The sequence below is a fragment of the Hibiscus syriacus genome, unplaced genomic scaffold, assembly GCF_006381635.1.
Source record: "Hibiscus syriacus cultivar Baekdansim isolate YM2019G1 unplaced genomic scaffold, ASM638163v2 tig00112503_pilon, whole genome shotgun sequence".
NCBI classification, from domain to species: Eukaryota; Viridiplantae; Streptophyta; class Magnoliopsida; order Malvales; family Malvaceae; genus Hibiscus; species Hibiscus syriacus.
The window spans coordinates 1,751,421-1,771,312 of NW_024063349.1; the positions used below are offsets into that span (position 1 = coordinate 1,751,421).

At 35.7% G+C, this 19,892-nt stretch overlaps 1 protein-coding gene and 1 non-coding gene across 2 annotated transcripts; one reads left to right on the forward strand and one right to left on the reverse strand.

Moving 5' to 3' along the window:
- Positions 1 to 1,206: 1,206 nt before the first annotated feature.
- On the reverse strand, positions 1,207 to 2,458 carry LOC120180975. The gene is made up of 5 exons (XM_039186238.1): positions 2,425 to 2,458; positions 1,992 to 2,141; positions 1,854 to 1,935; positions 1,485 to 1,628; positions 1,207 to 1,381 (listed from the first exon to the last, which is right to left on the reverse strand). The coding sequence occupies exons 1-5, from the start codon at positions 2,456 to 2,458 to the stop codon at positions 1,207 to 1,209; spliced, it is 585 nt and encodes a 194-aa protein (XP_039042169.1).
- Positions 2,459 to 2,504: 46 nt separating this feature from the next.
- On the forward strand, positions 2,505 to 2,611 carry LOC120180997. The gene has a single exon (XR_005521722.1). It is a non-coding gene; the product is annotated as a small nucleolar RNA R71 (small nucleolar RNA).
- Positions 2,612 to 19,892: the final 17,281 nt, after the last annotated feature.

Below are 19,892 nucleotides of genomic sequence, written 5' to 3' on the forward strand. Positions count from 1 at the left end.
GGGGTGAAGGTGATGTGCGCCGGCTGAGTTGATTCTCAGACTGAGCGGAGACGTGAGTCAGGTGGAGCGGGGAGGACGACTGGTGGCGCACACTCTTCTGAAGGAGCACAGAAAATAAAGAAAAGATAAGGCACATTTATATTTTAAAAAGTTTCTTTGAATCTTGCTTCCTAAACCAGAAGTGGTACTGAGTTTAGACATGGGCACATCTTATACAGAAACATTTTCTAGATAGTGAGAGACTTTAAGAATAATTCTACTTTTGTAAGGCATGCCCATGGGTTACAAAAATTCATCTTCTGACCTAAAGTGGAAAACAAGATTAATTGTACTCCGAAACATCAAGAAAAAAATAAAAATAAAATAAAAATAAAAAGAATGAAAATATAAATTGAAAAAGGGAAAATTGGGTTGCCTCCCAAGAGCGCATTTCTTTAATGTCTTTGGCTAGACGTTGTAGTTTCTCAATCATCCTAAGTTGGGTACTCCAAAATGGTTTGACCAACAATATGCACCAGAGAACCTTCATAAAAAGGTTTGAAACGATGATCATTGACCTTAATATTTGACATGTATCCAAACTTTTTATTTCAACAATAGAGAAATATTTCCTAGAAATCATGTGATTATAAAAGGTTTTGGTCTTTCCCTTGAAGATTCTCGAGCTTTCATAAGCGTCATTATGAATTTCCTCTAGCTCTTGCAGTTGTAATTTCCTTTGTACATCTGACTCGTCCAACTTTGGTGCCTGCACAAGAGAATGAAGAAGCTTGGTGTGAGAAAAAGGTAACTCAATATATGATACATCATACCTCATGGGTTTGAGTGATTCTAGTTCTTGGATTGTATCTTGTAAATCAAGATCCAACACAAACTTTTTCATGATTCCCTGCAATCCTTCAGAAGTGAAATTCATGTTGAGTGTATCATTCAACTTGTCATCATCATTTTGATTAAAAGTTTTATGTGCTAGAGGGTCAATAACATCCATGACAAAAATAGAGGACACATCACTAGGATATCTCATGGCATCATAAATATTGAATTTAATAATTTCACCATCAAATTCCATGGTAAGTGTACCATCATTTACATCAATTTTTTCCTAACTGTTTTTAAAAATGGCATTCCTAACAAAATTGATGTGTATTTAGAAGAATCATCTTCTTACATATCAAGCACATAAAAATCTGTAGGAAAAACCAATTAATTAACTAGCACCAAAACATCCTCTAAAACTCCCTCAGGATATACATTAGATCTATCAGCAAGTTGAATAATCACTCTTGTTTCTTTCAAAGGACCAACGTTCAGAGATGAGTAAATAGAAAGAGGCATGATATTTATTGAGGCTCCTAGATCTAACATTGCTCTCTCAATCCTACCATTACCGAGTTTACAAGGGATAATAAACATACCTGGATCTTTGCACTTGGGGGTAGTTTTTTCTGAAGGACAGTTGAAACATCCTCCCCCATACTTACCTTTTCATTACCCTTGAGCTTTCTCTTGTTGGTGCACAATTCTTTAAGAACCTAGCAGGAAAAGTCTCAAGAATATTTACCTTGATCTTGCGAAATGTCTCAAGAATTTCTTTATCTTCTGCTTCTTTCTTGGACTTAGCAAATCTAGCAGGAAAAGGAGGTTTTATGACAAATTCCTTCGGTTTTTCGCTTTTAAGTCCTTTAGGTTGGTCTTTCTAAGTCTGGGAAGCAACAACTTCCTTTTCATTTTTTCCTCTAAGGCTCTCTCATATACCAATGGACTAGGTTCCTTCAACTCCTTCCCACTTCTCAATGTGATTGCACTAACATTTTGCTTTGGATTAACAATGGTTTATGAAGGTAACTTACCTTGGGATTCTAACCGACTCACGGAGGATGTCAATTGACTCATTTGATTCTCTAAATTTTGTATGCTTGTTCTTGTCTCTTGCTGAAATTGTTGTGTATTAGTTGCAAGTGAATTAAAAATTTCTTCTAGGGGCATACCTGGCTTTAAAGAAGACTGCTCAGGTGGAAAACGTTGGAATTGCGATGGTCTTGGTTCATAGCTCAGGTTAGGATGATCTCTCCATCCTGGATTATAGGTATTTAAGTAAGGATCATACTTCCTTTGTGGTGGATTGTAAAACCTTCCAACTGCAGTTGTACTCATGATAATCATTTTAAAGTGTAGGGAACATGTCAGATGGGTGACCGATCACAGCACATATCCCACAAGCTTTTACTTGCTGCGTTTTTCCTACAACTAGTTATTGAACAAGGGAGGTGAGATGCGATAATTGATGTTCAATGGAGGATGAACCTACCTCATTCACCCTTCTTGAAGATGTGTCTTGCCTAAAGCCAAATTGTTATGAATTAGCGGCCATGATGGAGATCAATTCCCTAGCATCGTGAAGAGTCTTATTCACTAAGGCACCTCCACTAGCTGAATCCATCATCTTCCTCTCCATGGGTAGAAGTCCCTTATAGAAATATTGGATGAGAATTTGCTCAGAAATCACATGTTGAGGGCAGGTGACACACAGTCGTTTGAATTGTTCCCAATACTCATGAAGGGTCTCAGTATCTTTTTGCTTTATTCCACATATCTCCCTTCTAATGCCAGCAGCTCTTGAAGCAGGGAAAATTTATCAAGGAACATCCTCACCATTTCGGCCCAAGTAGTTACAGAACCAGGGGGTAAATAGAAGAGCCGATCTTTAGCTCTATCGGTTAGCGAGAACGGAAAAGCACGCAGTTTTATCTGCTCTTCAGTCACTCCTTGCGGTCTCATACTTGAACATACCACGTGGAATTCCTTCACTTGCTTATGAGGATCTTCATTCTCAAGTCCATGAAAAGTAGGCAACAAATGAATCAAACCAGATTTTAATTCAAAAGCTACCTCCAAAGCTGGGTAGTCAATGCAGAGCGATTGTTGATTTTCATTTGGTGCAACCAATTCTCTTAGATATCTTTCTTCGTTGGCCATTGTTCCTTCTATTTAAAAATCGCTGGATGAATCACCCAAGTTGAGTGCAGATTCCAATTCAAGGGATGAAGAAGAAGAAACTTGTATGTTGCGCAAGTTAGTTTCTTTTCTTAACATGCGAGCGATCTTCTTGATCTCAGGATCGTATTGGAGTTCACCTGAACGAGAAGAACGGGGCATCAAAATATGTCTAAATGACACCAATCCCCGGCAACAGCGCTAAAAATTTGATGGGTGTCGAGTCCAACACATAATAATACTTGATTTTAGAAATATAAAATTATAGTAGTGATAAGCAAGGTCGAATCCACAGGGATTGAGTAGACTTATTTTAATGAAAATTAAAGCAAAGAAAAAGGGTTTTAAAATTGATAAAAATAATGAGAAAAGCAATTATAATCAACTAATAATTTAGAGAGATTAATATTAAGCAAATATCTAACTAAATGTTTAATTTCAGAATTGGTTCAGAGAATTGATCATAGATGCAATGATAAAATCTTCTACTTTTTCACTAAATTGGTTATGGTTATTGAGAAGCTCTAACAACATGTCTCTCCTTAGTTTCTTGATAATTAAGAGAAGCTCTAACAACCCTAGACAAGCGCTTAAGATTTAATCCACCAACATCATTAACCACTAGAGAGACCACCAATTCTAGCCAACGAATACACAAGCTCGATTCATTTAAACTAGGTTATATACCTTCATAACATAATCAAAATCAACTATGTTACTTTACCACTAATATTAGAACGTTTAAACAATTACGGATTTAAAGTTCTAAATGACAATTTATCAACCTGATAATTGAACAACGGGCCCTTTGCACAATCAATCAAGACAATAATTCTTAATAAAAACAGAAGATATATAAATAGAAATGAAGTAAAATAACAATGAAAATTATTTAGATCTCACAATCCTTGAAGAACCAAAACTTCAATTATCCTCCAGTTGGAACAAAAGTATTTAGCTACTAATAATTGAAAGAAAACCAGAAGAAAATAAAGATGAAGTCTAAAAAATAATCTTAAAGATAACTTAATGCAAACTTCACGCCTCCTATGAAAGCCCTAGCTCCCCTTTTATAAGGATTTCCCTATTCTAGATAAGGAAGTTTCCCCCCAAAGAAAATCCCGTAAAAATAAGGGTTTTAAATACCCTCATCCTTTTCTAAAGATAAGAATAATTTAAAAGAGTATTTCAACCGTCATTAAACTCCTTTTTCCTTGTAAATTTATAACCCTAATTTAAGGTTATACGGACTGGTAAGACGTGCCCATGCCTTAATTGTAAACTTCTTCTGCGATAGCTCAAGATGAATAAACTGCGCCTACGCCTTATGCGAAAACCTCTTATGGTCTTGCCAACTTCTTGAATTCCGATTTTTCCTCCTTAAGTTGGGGATTTTGTGAAGATCATGCTAATCATTAGATTTTGAACTTGTTAAATCCAAATCTTCAACCTAATCCACAAAATACAAAATATAATCAAAATCCATGATTTAAGCAATTTTAGTTATTCAAATATGAGGAAAATATCATAAAATATATGTCTAATATGCATCTTATCAATAATCAAGTGTGCCATTTAAATATCGAAGAATGTGTTTCACAGTATCCCAGTGAAACTCACAAGGACGATGCATGTACTGAGCCACCCAGTTGACAGAGATATAACAATGCACCAACGACACTTCAATAAGCCTAAGCATCTGTTAAGGGACGCCCTGCCTCTGACTCAACTTGGGGTCACCACCATCAGAGTAGCAACAGTGAGCAAGTAACATATTGGTTTTCTCCAACAATTCAACTACAAACTTCTTTAGTCGAAGAATCAAACAATATGCATGCCTTTGAACTTTAAGACCAAGGAAGTATCCCAAAGCACCAAGGTCTTTCAAAACAAACTTTGCACTGAGAAGACAAACCACATCATCAATCATGGAGGCAAGATTACCAGTGGCGATAATATCATCCACATAAACAAGAATATACATGTGATGCCCATCTAAATGCTTAACAAACAATGACACATCAACCTTGGATCCCTCAAAACCAATCTCAAACAAAAAAATCTCGGATTTTAGAATATCAATTCCTCAAAGCCTATTTTAAGCCATAAAACGCTTTTTCTAGTTTGCACACGAGCCTTGTACCATCCGAAGAGCTTTGTTCAAATCCAAGAGGCTAAATCATATAGACATCCTCATGGAGCTCCCCATTTAAAAAAGCGTTGTTGATATCCAGTTGTCGCAACTGTTAGTCTTTTTGCACTGCTAGAGACAACACGAATTTAACCGTCAAAGGCTTAACCATCAGGCTAAACGCATAATATCAAATTACGGTTGCGGATTCTGCGGACATTACTTAACGTGTTGCAGCTGTCGCGGGCGTGATCTCGTCCTCAATAATCACAATATGTCTAAAATATTATATTTATATATTTTACAGTTATCTTTTAATATATTAATATTAATATACTCTTTTAATATTTTATTTTGAAAATAAAAAATTAATTTCATAGATAAAAATTTATTAAAAACAAATATAAATCATAGAAGTGCTATCATATTAGATAATGGGTAATAACAATTATAATGTTAATAAATAACATATAAATAATATCACTAAAATCATATCAAATTTTGTTGAAAACATTTTGATATTTCGATATAACAAATTAAGTTAAATCAATTTTAAGATTTTCCAAATGATTTTCTAAGTATATTCGATATAATTATTCGAATATCAAAACATTACTCCAAATATTTCAAAAATCATTTTTAATCCTTACTTAAGTGTAAAATTAAGTTTTAATCTTAAAACAATTTCAAAATAATCTTTCAAAATATTTCGAACCATTTCAAAGCCAAAAATTACAGATTGCTCAGAGGGAACCGATTCCCCCCCAAGGGGGTACCGATTCCCCCTGAATGGTTTGGCTCCGAGATTTCCAGAATGCTCGAAGGGAACCAATTCCCGTATAGGGGGTACCGATTCCCCCTTCCCCCTGTTCAACGGTCAAAATATTTAAATTTTACACTTAGGGAACCGATTCATTATGAGGGGGAACTGATTCCCCCCACGCTCTAAGTTGTTTTATTAATTGTTTTCACACTAAAACGGCTATATGATCTTCACTAATCATCCCCAACATTCATAAGTGATTCAAGGTGTATTTAAATAAGTTCTAAAGCCCTTGATCAACAAGAAATTATAGAGAAACAAGAGAGAAAGCATCAAACACCAAGTTTGTGCAAATCAAGCCAATTTTCCTTTCAATATTCATCTTGCTTTCAAAGAACACCATTTGTGCTCATTTGTAATTATTTGTGAGTGTTATTTTCTTGTTCTAGAATTGTGCAAACATCTTACCTTGTGAGGTTTTCCTTGTAAGTTTGCAAATTTGTAATCTTCTCTTTGGGAAAGAGTGTTCTCAAGAATTGGGGTATATTCTTGAGGGTGTTGTAAGGTTATCTCTTTGGCCTCAAAAGAAAGAACAAATTAGTGAATTTGTTGGAAAATCCTTAGTGTGGATAGCTAAGGTAGTGGACGTAGACTTTGATTGAGAAAGTCGAACCACTATAAATCGCTGTGCAATTACTTTCAATTTTCTGCAAAAGCTTCCACCAAATTTTTAATTGCCAATTCACCCCCCTCTTGGCCAATTCTGTCAATCGATTAACTCAACAATTGGTATCAGAGCCTAACTCATTTGAAGGTTTAATCACCTCTTGAGTCGATTCGGGAAGAGTTATATCGATAATCAAAGTAATCAATGGCCTCCGCTTCAAACTTCGACTCCGGTCTCGACTCGATGCCCGTCAACAAGCCTCCTTTCTTCAATGGAGCTAACTATGCCTATTGGAAGAATAGAATGATGTACTTCATTCAAGCAAGTGACATGGGAGCATGGAATGTTGTAGAAGAAGGATACATCAAACCTCTCACTCATCCAAGGTTGTGGAGTGAAGGAGAGACAAGAATGTTCAAGCTCAACTCCAAAGCCATCCATATCATTTTTTGTGCTCTTGGACTAGATGAATACGGAAGAGTTTCATCGTGTACAACCGCCAAAGAAATATGGGACAAACTTCAAGTCACTCATGAAGGTACCGATGAGGTAAATAAATCTAAAATTAGTATTCTAACGCATAGCTATGAAAATTTCAGGATGAAACCAAATGAAGATATCAAAGCTATGACGGATAGATTTTCAACGATTGTCAATGTCTCAAATCATATGCAGAGATCATTTCAAATGAAAAGCTTGTGAGGAAGTTAGTCTACTCCCTCCCAAAATCGTGGCAATCAAAGAAGACGGCAATCATCGAGTCTAAGGACTTAACGTCCTTAACTCTTGAAGAGCTAATTGGGTCACTCCTCACTCATGAAATGATGCTCGAAGATGAGGTAGACCTCGACAAGATTGACGAGACACCAAAGGAGAAGGAGAAGAAGAAAAACATTAGAGTTGCTCTCAAATCCACAAAAGATGAGAGTGATTCGAATAACGATGACGATGACGAGGAAATGGCATTGTTTTCCAAATGGTTCAGAAAAATGATGAGACTTATCAAGGAAGAAAATTCAAACAAAATGAAGGCCTCAAAAATGAACCGAAATAGAATGACCCAATCATTTGCTACGAATGCAAAAAGCCAGGCATGTTAAATATGATTGCCCACAATTGAAGAAAAAGGGTCAATCAAAGAATAAGCACAAGGCTCATGTGGCTATATAGAGTGATGAAGAAAGTTCGATGAAGAGGAACAAGAAGTAGCTAACTTGTGCTTGATGGCATTAGGGGAAGATTCTAAGGTAACCTCTAACTCATCCGATTTTGATGATTTATCATATGATGAGTTATTAGAGGAATATAATGGGTTGGCTTCGGATTATGAGAAATTATTTTTAAAATATAAAAATGATGTTTCAAAATTGAAAAATGAAAACAAACTCATATCCAAAACCAACAACGATCTTGAAAGTAAAATCAAAGATTTGCAAATCAAACTAGAAGAGTTTGAAAAGAAAAATTTAGATTTGCAAAATTTACTTTCAAAGATCAATGATGATCATCAAAAGAAATTGATGATCTTAAAACTTCTTTTGATAAAGTTGTAACAAAACATTTTGAAAAAGGTGGAAATTCAAAATCCAACTTTGTTAGAAAAAGTTTTAGAAACTACAATCATAGAGGTCCCCAAAGAACCTCAAATGGAAAAATTGTTAGAAGTATGTGGGTTCCTAAAGAACTCATTACTACTAAAGATAAAAATATCCTACACAAATGGATACCTAAGGGGACTAGGATTTTGGAAACTAATAAATATGGACCCAAAAGAATTTGGGTACCAAAAATAAAAAATTAATCTATGTTTGTAGGGAAAGGAGCATTGCTACAAGGCACGAGAACAAATTCAAATTCATGGTACCTTGATAGTGGATGCTCAAGACACATGACCGGAGACAAAAGCCGGTTCATTGAGCTTAACGCCAAAAATGGAGGAGAGGTGACTTTTAGAGACAATTCAAAAGGTCACATTGAAGGTATTGGTACAATAGGTAATACCTCTTCCATACAAATTAAAAATGTTTTATATGTGAATGGATTAAAGCATAATATATTGAGTATTAGTCAATTATGCGATAAAGGATTTAATGTCTTATTTGAAATTAATGGTTGTAAAGTCATTGACATTGCATCTAATCGGATTATGCTTGTTGGTCATAGAATAGGGAACATATACATGGTGCATTTAGATTCTTTTGATATGACTAATTTATGCCTAGTTGCTTAGGATGAACATGATAGTTGGTTATGGCATAGGAAACTAGGACATGCTAGTATGAGTGTTTTGTAACGGCTAATTCAAGGTGATTTAGTTCGAGGGTTGCCTAAGCTTAAATTTGATAATGATAAAATATGTGATGCTTGTGCTAAAGGAAAACAAAAGCGTGTTTCTTTTAAATCCATTAATGACGTATCAACTAGTAGAGTATTACAATTGATCCATGTAGATCTTTTTGGGCCAACTAGGACTACTAGCTTGGGTGGAAAACAATATACATTTGTCTTGGTAGATGACTATTCTAGATATACTTGGGTTCTATTTTTAAGTACTAAAGATGAAGCATTAGAACAGTTCATCACATTTTCAAAAATGATCCAAAATGAAAAGGATCATGGCACTGAATTTGAAAATCTTAGATTTATTGAATTTTATAATTCTAATGGTATTAGTCATAATTTTTCAGCACCTAGAACCCCTCAACAAAATGGAGTTTTTGAGAGGAAAAATCAAACTTTAGAAGAAATGGCTAGAACCATGCTTTGTGAAAATAATTTGCCAAAATATTTTTGGGCAGAAGCCACAAATACTGCTTGTTATGTTGTTAATCGAGTAATGATTAGGCCAATTTTAAAGAAAACTCTATATGAAATTTTCAAAAATAAAAAGCCTAACATTAGCTATTTTCATCCTTTTGGATGTAAATGTTTTGTTTTAAACAACGGTAAAGAAAACCTTGGCAAATTTGATGCTAAAAGTTGAAGGAATTTTTTTGGGTTACTCCTTAAATTCTAAAGCTTATCGAGTATTTAATAAAAGAACTTTAATTGTAGAAGAGTCTATACATGTTGTTTTCAATGATAATCCCCTTCCAAGGAAGGATTCTTGTGTGAATGATGATGTAGGTGTTATAAATACAAATGATGTTAGACATGAAGTTGGAGAACCATCATCAAAGGAAGAAACGAAAAATGAGGAAACTCGTGATCCTCTTGAGAATCCAACCATTGAAGAAAGGGAAGTATCTTATCCAAGAGAGTATAACTATGTCAAGGATGGTGAAATTATAGGTGATCCATCAAAAGGGGTAACAACTCGATCTTCTCTTAGAAATATTTGTAATTATGTTGCATTTATCTCATGCATAGAGCCTAAGAATATTAACGAAGCATTAAATGATGAACATTGGATTATGGCTATGCAAGAAGAGTTAAATCAATTTGAGAGAAGTAAAGTATGGACATTAGTTGAAAGGCCTAGTAATAAATCTACTGTAGGTACTAGATGGGTATTTAGGAATAAGCTTGATGAGAGTGGTAATATAGTGAGAAACAAGGCTAGACTTGTTGCTCAAGGGTATACTCAAGAAGAGGGCATAGACTATGATGAAACATACACTCCCGTAGCTAGGATGGAAGCAATTAGAATGTTATTAGCATTTGCATGTTTTCATGAATTTAAATTATATCAAATGGATGTTAAAAGTGCATTTTTAAATGGTTTTATAAAAGAAAAAGTGTATGTGGAACAACCTCCAGGTTTTGAAGATTCAAAATTTCCAGATCATGTTCTTAAATTGACAAAAGCTCTTTATGGTTTAAAACAAGCTCCTAGAGCTTGGTATGAAAGATTGTCAAATTTTTTAATTGAAAAAGGTTTTTCAAAAGGAAAGGTTGACACTACATTGTTTTTAAAGCATAAAGGTAAAGATTTATTAGTAGTTCAAATTTTTGTTGATGATATAATATTTGGTTCTACTAATGATGTTCTTTGCCAAGAATTTTCTAAGCTAATGCAAAGTGAGTTTGAGATGAGCATGATGGGGGAGCTCTCATTTTTCTTGGGACTCCAAATCAATCAAAGAAAAGATGTCATCTTCATTAATCAAGCTAAGTACATCAAAGATATGCTCAAGAAGTTTGGACTGGAAAATGGGAAACCTCATGAAACTCCAATGAGCTCTTCAACAAAGCTTGACTTAGATGAAGGAGGTAAATGTGTAGATGTTAAATTATATAGGTCAATGATTGGCACTTTGCTTTATCTAACTGCAAGTAAACCGGACATTATGTTTAGTGTTTGCTTATGTGCTAGATTTCAATCATGTCCTAAGGAATCACATTTACTAGATGTTAAGAGAATCTTTAGATACCTTAAGGACACTCCTAGTTTAGGACTTTGGTATCCTAGAGACTCTAGTTTTAGCTTGCATGCCTTCTCTGATACGGATTATGGAGGATGTAAATTAGATAGGAAAAGAACCTCCGGTACTTGCCAATTCCTTGGAAATATTCTGATTTCTTGGTTTTCAAAGAAACAAAATTGTGTTGCATTATCTACCACTGAAGCGGAATATATTTCAGCCGGTAGTTGTTGTGCACAAGTTTTATGGATGAAACAACAACTTTTTTATTATGGAATTGAAGTTGGTACTATTCCTATCAAGTGTGACAATACTAGTGCTATTTGTCTCACTAAAAATCCCATCCAACACTCTAGAACTAAACACATTGAAATTAGACATCACTTCATTAGAGACCATGTCACTAAGGAAGATGTAGTTCTAGAATTTATTGATACTTTGCATCAATTAGCGGATATTTTTACAAAACCCTTAGATAAGGAAAGGTTTTGGACACTTAGGAGAGAATTAGGTTTAACTGACCTATCTTCACTTAGTGTTTAAAATAATTCAGCACTTTTAATAAATACTGAAAAATGCTCATAATAGTAATTTTTTATTGCATTCATTGCTATTAGTTAGGGGGAGTTTATGATTCTTGATGAAAATTAGTTTTATGTTCAAATATCGTTTAAAGAATAATTTGATTGTTTGAACATGATTAATTTTCAATATATGAGTTGCCAATACCACTAAAGAAAATTAATTTAGCATTTTGAGTGTTTAAAATCAGATTTTAGCATTTTTGTGCAGAGGGAATCGATCCCCCCATGAGGGAACCGATTCCCCCTTTGAAGGGGAACCGATTCCCCCCACAGGGGAATCGATACCCCCTAGGGTTCTGTTAAATCGGGCAGAACACCCAAAACCCCAAAATACTCAAACCCTCTTTCATCATTCTCTCTCAAGTTTTCTCAAATATCTATTTTTGCCTCAAATCAACGATATTAATCGGAATTCGATTCAAATATCATCTTCTAAACCTGTTGGAATCATTAAAATTATGCAAACAACATCAAAATCCCCTCAATCTTCATCTTTCAAGGTAAATTTTTCTAAACTCTCTATTTCATTGATTTTGAACATAGGATTATTTTTAATTAGTTTAGGTTGAAATAGTGATCGGGCATTGATTGTTTAATGATTAGAAACTAGATGTTACAACTAATTTCATCAAAAACACAAGAATTTTACAAAATTTTAAAATTTTCGAAATTAAAAAAAATGTTAATTTCAAATTGTTGTGTTTTGATTAAATTATGTTGTTATGAAAACTATATATATATATATATATATATATATATATATATATATATATATATATATATATATTGTTTCTAAAACCATATTTGTCAAAAGTTTTTCAAAAACTTTGCCCAATAGGATTGAATTTAGAGAACCTTGAAATATTGAGGACTCAATTGAGTTTTGGGATTAATTGAATTGCATACATTTGTTTTTAAAATTACAGGTTATTCAATCTATTCCGATTTCTTTACCATGTCCAATCCTAAACGTGCTAGGTCTTCATCTAGTCGTTCTAGTCGTCAACCAAATCCACCTCCAAATCCTCCTCTTATTCCTCAAAATCCTATTCCAAATCTTGATCCTAACTTGACTATCCAAAATTCTTGTTTCAATCAACTGGGTCCTAAAGATTATCGTTATTGGTTTTACCAATATTTTGACTCGTATAAGATTAGGGAAGAACGTATCCCATCTCTTCAAGCTATGGTTGCTATTAACTTTAAATATCTCCCTATCTTGCACGAATGGAAATTTGATAAACTTTTTGAACTTGAACCCGTTGTCTATCATCAACTTGCTCGTATCTTCTATTGTAATGCCGTTTGTATCAAAAATCGTGACAAAACCAAAATCATAGGAGTACGTTCCTACCTCCTAGGTCAATATTTCCATCTTGATCCGGCTTACATAGACAATGCCTTAGGCTTGGATAATGAAGGTTTATCAAATGAAAAACAAGTTTTAGGCTCTCGATATAAACGAAATGATAGTGCAAGTGTTCTAGATCTTCATGAGCGTTTTTTTCATCTCATGATCACTTGGTGGTTTCGACTATCCTGGGGTCATTATTCTACTCTCAAGCTTTAGATCTTTGGTGGTTGCATTGTTTTGAACACAATATAAAAATAAACCTTTCCGAGATTATCTTTGCTGAGATTGTTGAAACCGTTAACCTAGTGCCAAATAAGAAACTCTGTTCTTCACTAGTTTACGGTTGTATCCTTAGTAATCTCTTTTCTAAAGCCGAGCTTCGAGTTGGTCTAGATGCCTCATTTCCTCTTAAGAAACAAATCAATCTTCTTTCTTTAACAAGAGAGGGATGGGTCAAAGATAAAGAAACCGGTGAATGGGTTCGATCTTCTGCAACTACTTCGGGAGCTAGTTCTTCACAAGCTCCACTCGAAGCTGACGAAGATCCAGAGTTTGAACAATTAATGAGGGATATCGATGAAGCCAAAGATGAGCCTGAGCAACCCGAGGAGCACGCACAACAATCGACTCAAATGCCTCCATATTTTCAATCCTTTATGGAGACATTTAATTTCCGATATGCGACCATGGATTCGCGCTTTACTTCTATAGAGTCCCATTTATCCACAATGAGAGCTCAACAATTAGAGATTCTCCGAGAGATGCGCACAAACAATGCTTCAATGAATGAACGTATTGATGCACTCTCACACGGATGGCCGCTATGCGAGCTCGTTTTCCTCCTCCCGATCCTCCTACGGATGTTTGATTCTATATTTTGCTTTGAACTCCAAACTTATTGTTTTAACATTTTGAATATTTTGGAATGTTTGAATTTTTGGATTGTGAATTTGTTTGGATTTATGGATGGTGTGAACTTATATGTTTGGTGTGATTTATTCATTATTGCATCATTTACATCATTATTAGCAATATGACCAATTTTGCCATATCACATTGTTTATGAATATTGATTATGGAACTAATGGCTAACGTTTCTCTTGATTGTGATCTTAGCAGCTTATGCATACATATACCTAATCAATTGGCTAAATGATTTTCACGTTTCTTTGAATCTTTTTGATTTAACAAAAAGGGGGAGAGGTGTGTGTTTTAAAATGATAAATGGGAGAAGTGTTAAAGTAAGGGGAGTAATTTCAAAACTTGATTTCAAAATCTTAAAATTACTAAAATGTTTTGTTATATCAAAAACGGGGAGATTGTTGAAAACATTTTGATATTTCGATATAACAAATTAAGTTAAATGAATTTTAAGATTTTCCAAATGATTTTCTAAGTATATTCGATATAATTATTCGAATATCAAAACATTACTCCAAATATTTCAAAAATCATTTTTAATCCTTACTTAAGTGTAAAATTAAGTTTTAATCTTAAAACAATTTCAAAATAATCTTTCAAAGTATTTCGAACCATTTCAAAGCCAAAAATTCCAGATTGCTCAGAGGGAACCGATTCTCCCCCAAGGGGGTACCAATTCCCCCTGAATGGTTTGGCTCTGAGATTTCCAGAATGCTCGGAGGGAACCGATTCCCCCATAGGGGGTACCGATTCCCCCTGTTCAACGGTCGAAATATTTGAATTTTACACTTAGGGAACCGATTCCCTATGAGGGGGAACCGATTCCCCCACACTCCAAGTTGTTTTATTAATTATTTTCACACTAAAACAGCTATATGATCTTCACTAATCATCCCAAACGTTCATAAGTGATTCAAGGTGTATTTAAACAAGTTCTGAAGCCCTTGATCAACAAGAAATTATAGAGAAACAACGGAGAAAGCATCAAACACCAAATTTATGCAAATCAAGCCAATTTTCCTTTAATATTCATCTTGCTTTCAAAGAACACCATTTGTGCTCATTTGTAATTATTTGTGAGTGTTATTTTCTTGTTCTAGAATTGTGCAAACATCTTACCTTGTGAGGTTTTCCTTGTAAGTTTGCAAATTTGTAATCTTCTCTTTGGGAAAGAGTGATCTCAAGAATTGGGGTATATTCTTGAGGGTGTTGTAAGGTTATCTCTTTGGCCTCAAAAGAAAGAACAAATTAGTAAATTTGTTAGGAAAATCCTTAGTGTGGATAGCTAAGGTAGTGGATGTAGACTTTGATTGAGAAAGTCGAACCACTCTAAATCGCTGTGCAATTACTTTCAATTTTCTGCAAAAGCTTCCACCAAATTTTTAATTGTCAATTCACCCCCCTCTTGGCCAATTCCGTCAATCGATTAACTCAACACATTTTTTATATTGTAACATGAAAATGTTCATTTTACATAACTTATAAAGAAAAAAAATACATAACTATAAATATAAAAATTCTATATCTTACATTTCACCACCAAAATAAATAATTTAATTAATTCAAATTTAAGTAACTAATTTTAAACATAACTATTACGATATTATTAATGATATATATTTATAATCCAGTTTTAAGAATTAAATTAGAATAATTCATCTATGTAATTTTATATTTCAGATAATTTAAAGTTTGTTGCAGCGTTGTGGCATAATTTATAGCGTGTTGCGGTGTTACGTAATGGTTTTTGACTGCAACAATCGTGGCACGATTCCCTTATCGCGTTGCTGTCGCAATTTAGTACTATGGATAAACATGTCTTTAAAGTAAAAACCAAGAACATGGGAGAAGCCCTTGGTAACCAGGCGAGCTTTGTGCCTTGCCACAGAGCCATTGACCTTTTTTTAACCCTAAAAACCCATTTACACCCAATAGGCACCCTTCTTTTAGGTACGCCAAATATTTTTCCCGAGTAAAGCATTGTATTCGAAAACAATTGTATCTTTCTATCTGGGTATAGCAAGAGCTTGTTGAATTGTTTGAGGAGCCATATCATCAGTATCAACATTAACGCGAGAAACAAAGGTCTTCAAACGATCTTCGATTTGAAGACCCCCATCTTGCTTCATGTTATCATGGGATGTACATTACCACCTACAAAAGGAGCCGAACCTAAAGAAGAAGAAAAATCGTTGTCTTGAGGGGATTCCAATGAACCAAGAGTAGGCTCATGAACAACATGCTCCTCACCCAAGGTGACAGACGAATCTGCAGGTTGTACAATATCTAAATCAGGCAGCACAGGGAAGAGAACAGTAGATTGCACAAAACCCAAAGTAGATGACTTAGCAGTAGGGTTGGTGGAGTATGACATTGCCCAGAAGATTGAATGATATTGCCCAAAAAAGGAGCAGCACTAGACACCAAAGGAATATTAGACAAGGGCTGAGAATAAATCAATTGCACATCAACATATTCATCTTTAGTTCCAGCAAACAGAAAAACACCTTCATCAAATACAACATGACAAAAAGTATAGATTATTCCATCTCGTGCCAGGCAAAGATAACCCTTATGTTGGATGTTGTAGCCAAGGAACGTGCATGGCTGTGACCGAAACTGAAACTTATGAGCCTGAAACGAGCGAAGATATTGGAAACACTGATAGCCGAAGACACGTAAATGATCATACTTGGGCTGCCTACCAAATAACTTTTCATACGAGGAAATACTATTGAGAACACGCGCATGAAGCCGATTAACTAGATGCACGGCAGTATTAACTGCATAAGACCAAAACTTCGGTGGCAATGAGGCTTGAGCAAGCAAAACAAGTGTCATTTCAACAAGATGTCGATACTTCGTTCGACAACCCCATTCTGTTAGGATGTATGAGGACATGTAAGTCTATGTCGCACACCAACCAAAGACCGAAATTCCCCATCGTCATCACACTGAAACTCTTTAATCTCACAACCAAATCGAGTTCTAACCATATGTTGAAATAGTTTAGAAACTTGCAAAGTCTTAGACTTATCTTTCAGCAGTTAAACCCAAGAATGTTAGGACGAGGGTGGAAGGGAACCTCTGTTGGATGAGGACTTTATCGCCTATATGAAAGGTGAAAATGCAACTCGTCTATTATTACTTAGTTGTGCCTAAGACATGCTAATTGGAGAAGTATTGGATGGACGCCCAGAGGAAGATATCGCTCTTTCGAGATGAAGTCCTCAGTCTCGTAGTCTCAAGTCAAGGTTTTTGGTAAGGCCAACTAGTGCGGGTGATGGGTCCAAGATTCAAAGGATCAAAATCAAGCTCTAAATGTTGGGCCTACGTAGAGAAGTACGGACGCTTACTTGTAGCCATTACTCAATCTGGCTCCGAAAGAGGGCTTATAGCGCATTCAACCGGTCTTGTATAGAAGGGTTTGGGCCCTAGTCGCTAGCTCTATCCCACCCGACTTGGTCCATTTGATCAGTGAGTCTCACTCTTCGATCAAAGGAAATTTTGTCTTGCATGAAAGAATGATCGGGTTAGTGATCCAAGATCATGTCAAGGCTCTTGTGCGTCGTCGGCTCCCACTTCGCTTGGTGATTATTAGGGTCCTATAGTGTCTTTGCCTCCCCTACTAAGAGAAAGTTATGGGTAGGACCCCTGTTTACGATGGATGATTCTTCTTCCCATTGATTCCCACTTTAATGTGGATGAGCCTCTTTCTCACCGACTTGGGTTTAGATTTTTTTGGCCATGGCATTAATCAACTGTCTAGATCTCCCAATGTGACTCTTCATAAGAAAGGTAGTTAACGAAGTTAATCTTATCTGGCTCCTCACTTAGCTTTTCTGTGAGAGAGTGGATGGCCTTTTTTATTCTCTTTCCCAATGAGGTCCATTGCATAGAAAAGAATTAAGCTCACGTGTCTTTTGTCCCTACATTCCTTTCTTTTTTTTTCCTGATGGTGCTTATGGGTGGAACACTGACCTGAGCCATCCTTGTCACTATTGTCTTACTTTTCCTTCTCTCGCCCCCCTTTTCCTTGGGCATTCTTGTTAGCCTTGTACTTAGTGGATTTTTTTCTTCTTCAAGTATATCAGCTTCTCTGCTGCCGCCATTTTCGATGCGAGGTATTTTAACCCCATGCCGCTCCTGATGGTAACTTTTTTAGAGTGACACTTATACGCTAAAAATTTTACCACAAAGAAAGTCCAGTACTAGCGAAACCTTATTTGAGAAATCATCTCCCGTAAGCTGCCCTCTCTCGTTTACAAAAAACTTCTATTCCTCTTGTGTTAGTATGGGAGGGAAGTACTCATAAGGACCACCACTGCATTTGGTCAAAAGACAGGCCCAGTTGTTCCATCTACCACAAGGAATGCGCTGACTTTAGTGGTCTTACCCATTGTCAGATCCACCGAAATGAGCCCTTTTGTTTGAGACACGCCACCATCAAATCTAGTAACTGAGACTTTAAAAGGGATCAAATCTTGCTCAGACTTGGGCAGCCTATTTACCATTCTGAGTGAAAGTATATTCACTGCGGAAACATTTTCCACTAAGACTCTAGACTCCAGCTTTCCATCGATGTGAGCTCTAATGTATAGATGCCTCAGATGCTTGGTCATTTCTTCTGGTGGCTTCTCAAAAGTCACTCTACTGGCTCTGGTCTCTGGAAGAGACTAAGTCTTACCTTTAGAACTTGTTTCCATTACTGACTGTCCTTTAGCATGAGAGCCTTGGATCGTCATCAGGGTTGTGTAAGTTTATTGCCATAACGCTGGGTCCATACTCACCTCTGATAAGTCTGTTGGCTCCAGACCAGAATCAACCTCTGTAATCTCCGCAACTGGAGGAGAGTCATTTTATTCCTCATCCAGTTACTCGAGTTTATTCTCCTTTGGACCAAAGACCTAAGTTTTTTCGTAGTTTTCCTCCACCTTTGAAGTGAAAGCAATAAAGCCAAAGCAACTAGCTTTCAGTAAGAGAAAGACAAAGAATTCTTGTTTATACAAGACAAAGTTATAAGTAAACCAGAAAGTCTTCTAATTTAAATTAAATTTCTTGCCCCATTACCCTTGCTTCTTATCCCTCAGTGGCCCTTTTCTGGTGAACAAGAGATAAGAGAGTGGTCTTGGTAGTACGTCAAGAGAGTAGCGAGCCTAACTAACGATCTTATTGAGGAGCATAGATGCCAAAGGCCAGTGATTTAGAATAGTATCCTTGTGAAGCTAAGGTCAGCCAACCACAAGGTAGTCCGTATGATTCAAAGAGATAGGGGGAGGGTAGCCATGATGCGGCTTGTACAAGGAGTCATATAAGGAGTTCTAAGTCAAGCTTGGTCAGATCTTATCCTCGATGGATGGGACTCTCTCTTCTACTTATTTAGTGAGCCCTATAGGTGTTACCGGTACCTCTTACCCTAATTTGATCTTTAACCCTTGGGCAAGCAATAAGCATTATCTAAGTCCCTAGTAATCTATGGGTCAGTCTTGCAAAGACTGACTCTTGGAAGAATAGTATGATTCGAGGTTAGTTCTCTCATCATAAATAAAGAAGTGAAAATGAAGACTCAACCAGTCAATTAACAGCCGACCGCTCTACCATTGAGCTACTGATGAACAACGGGAGATTAGATCTCATAGAGTTCAATTCCTGTTCTCAACCCATGACCAATATGAACTCGAAGTTTCCTTCGTAACCCCCAGAACTTCTTCGTAGTAGCTCTGTTCCATGTCGAATTTCATAGGGAACCTCAAAGTGGCTTTATTTCATTATATTCCATCCATATCCCAATTCTATTTTTATATTATCATTGACATGACATAAGAGATGTCGGTTCTAGTCTATCTTTTTCTATTTCTATATATGTATATGGAAAGTTCAAAAATCATCATATAATAATCCAGAATTAGAAAAGAAAAAAGGGAGGTTAATGATGATTTTAAAATCTTTTATACCAGGGAATCTAAATTCCTTATGCATGAAGATAATCAATTCGGTCGTTATAGTCAGACTCTATTATGGATTTCTAACTACATTATCCACTATCAAATAACTTTTCATACGGGGAAATTCCATTGAGAACATGCGTAAGAAGCCATTTAGCTAGATGCA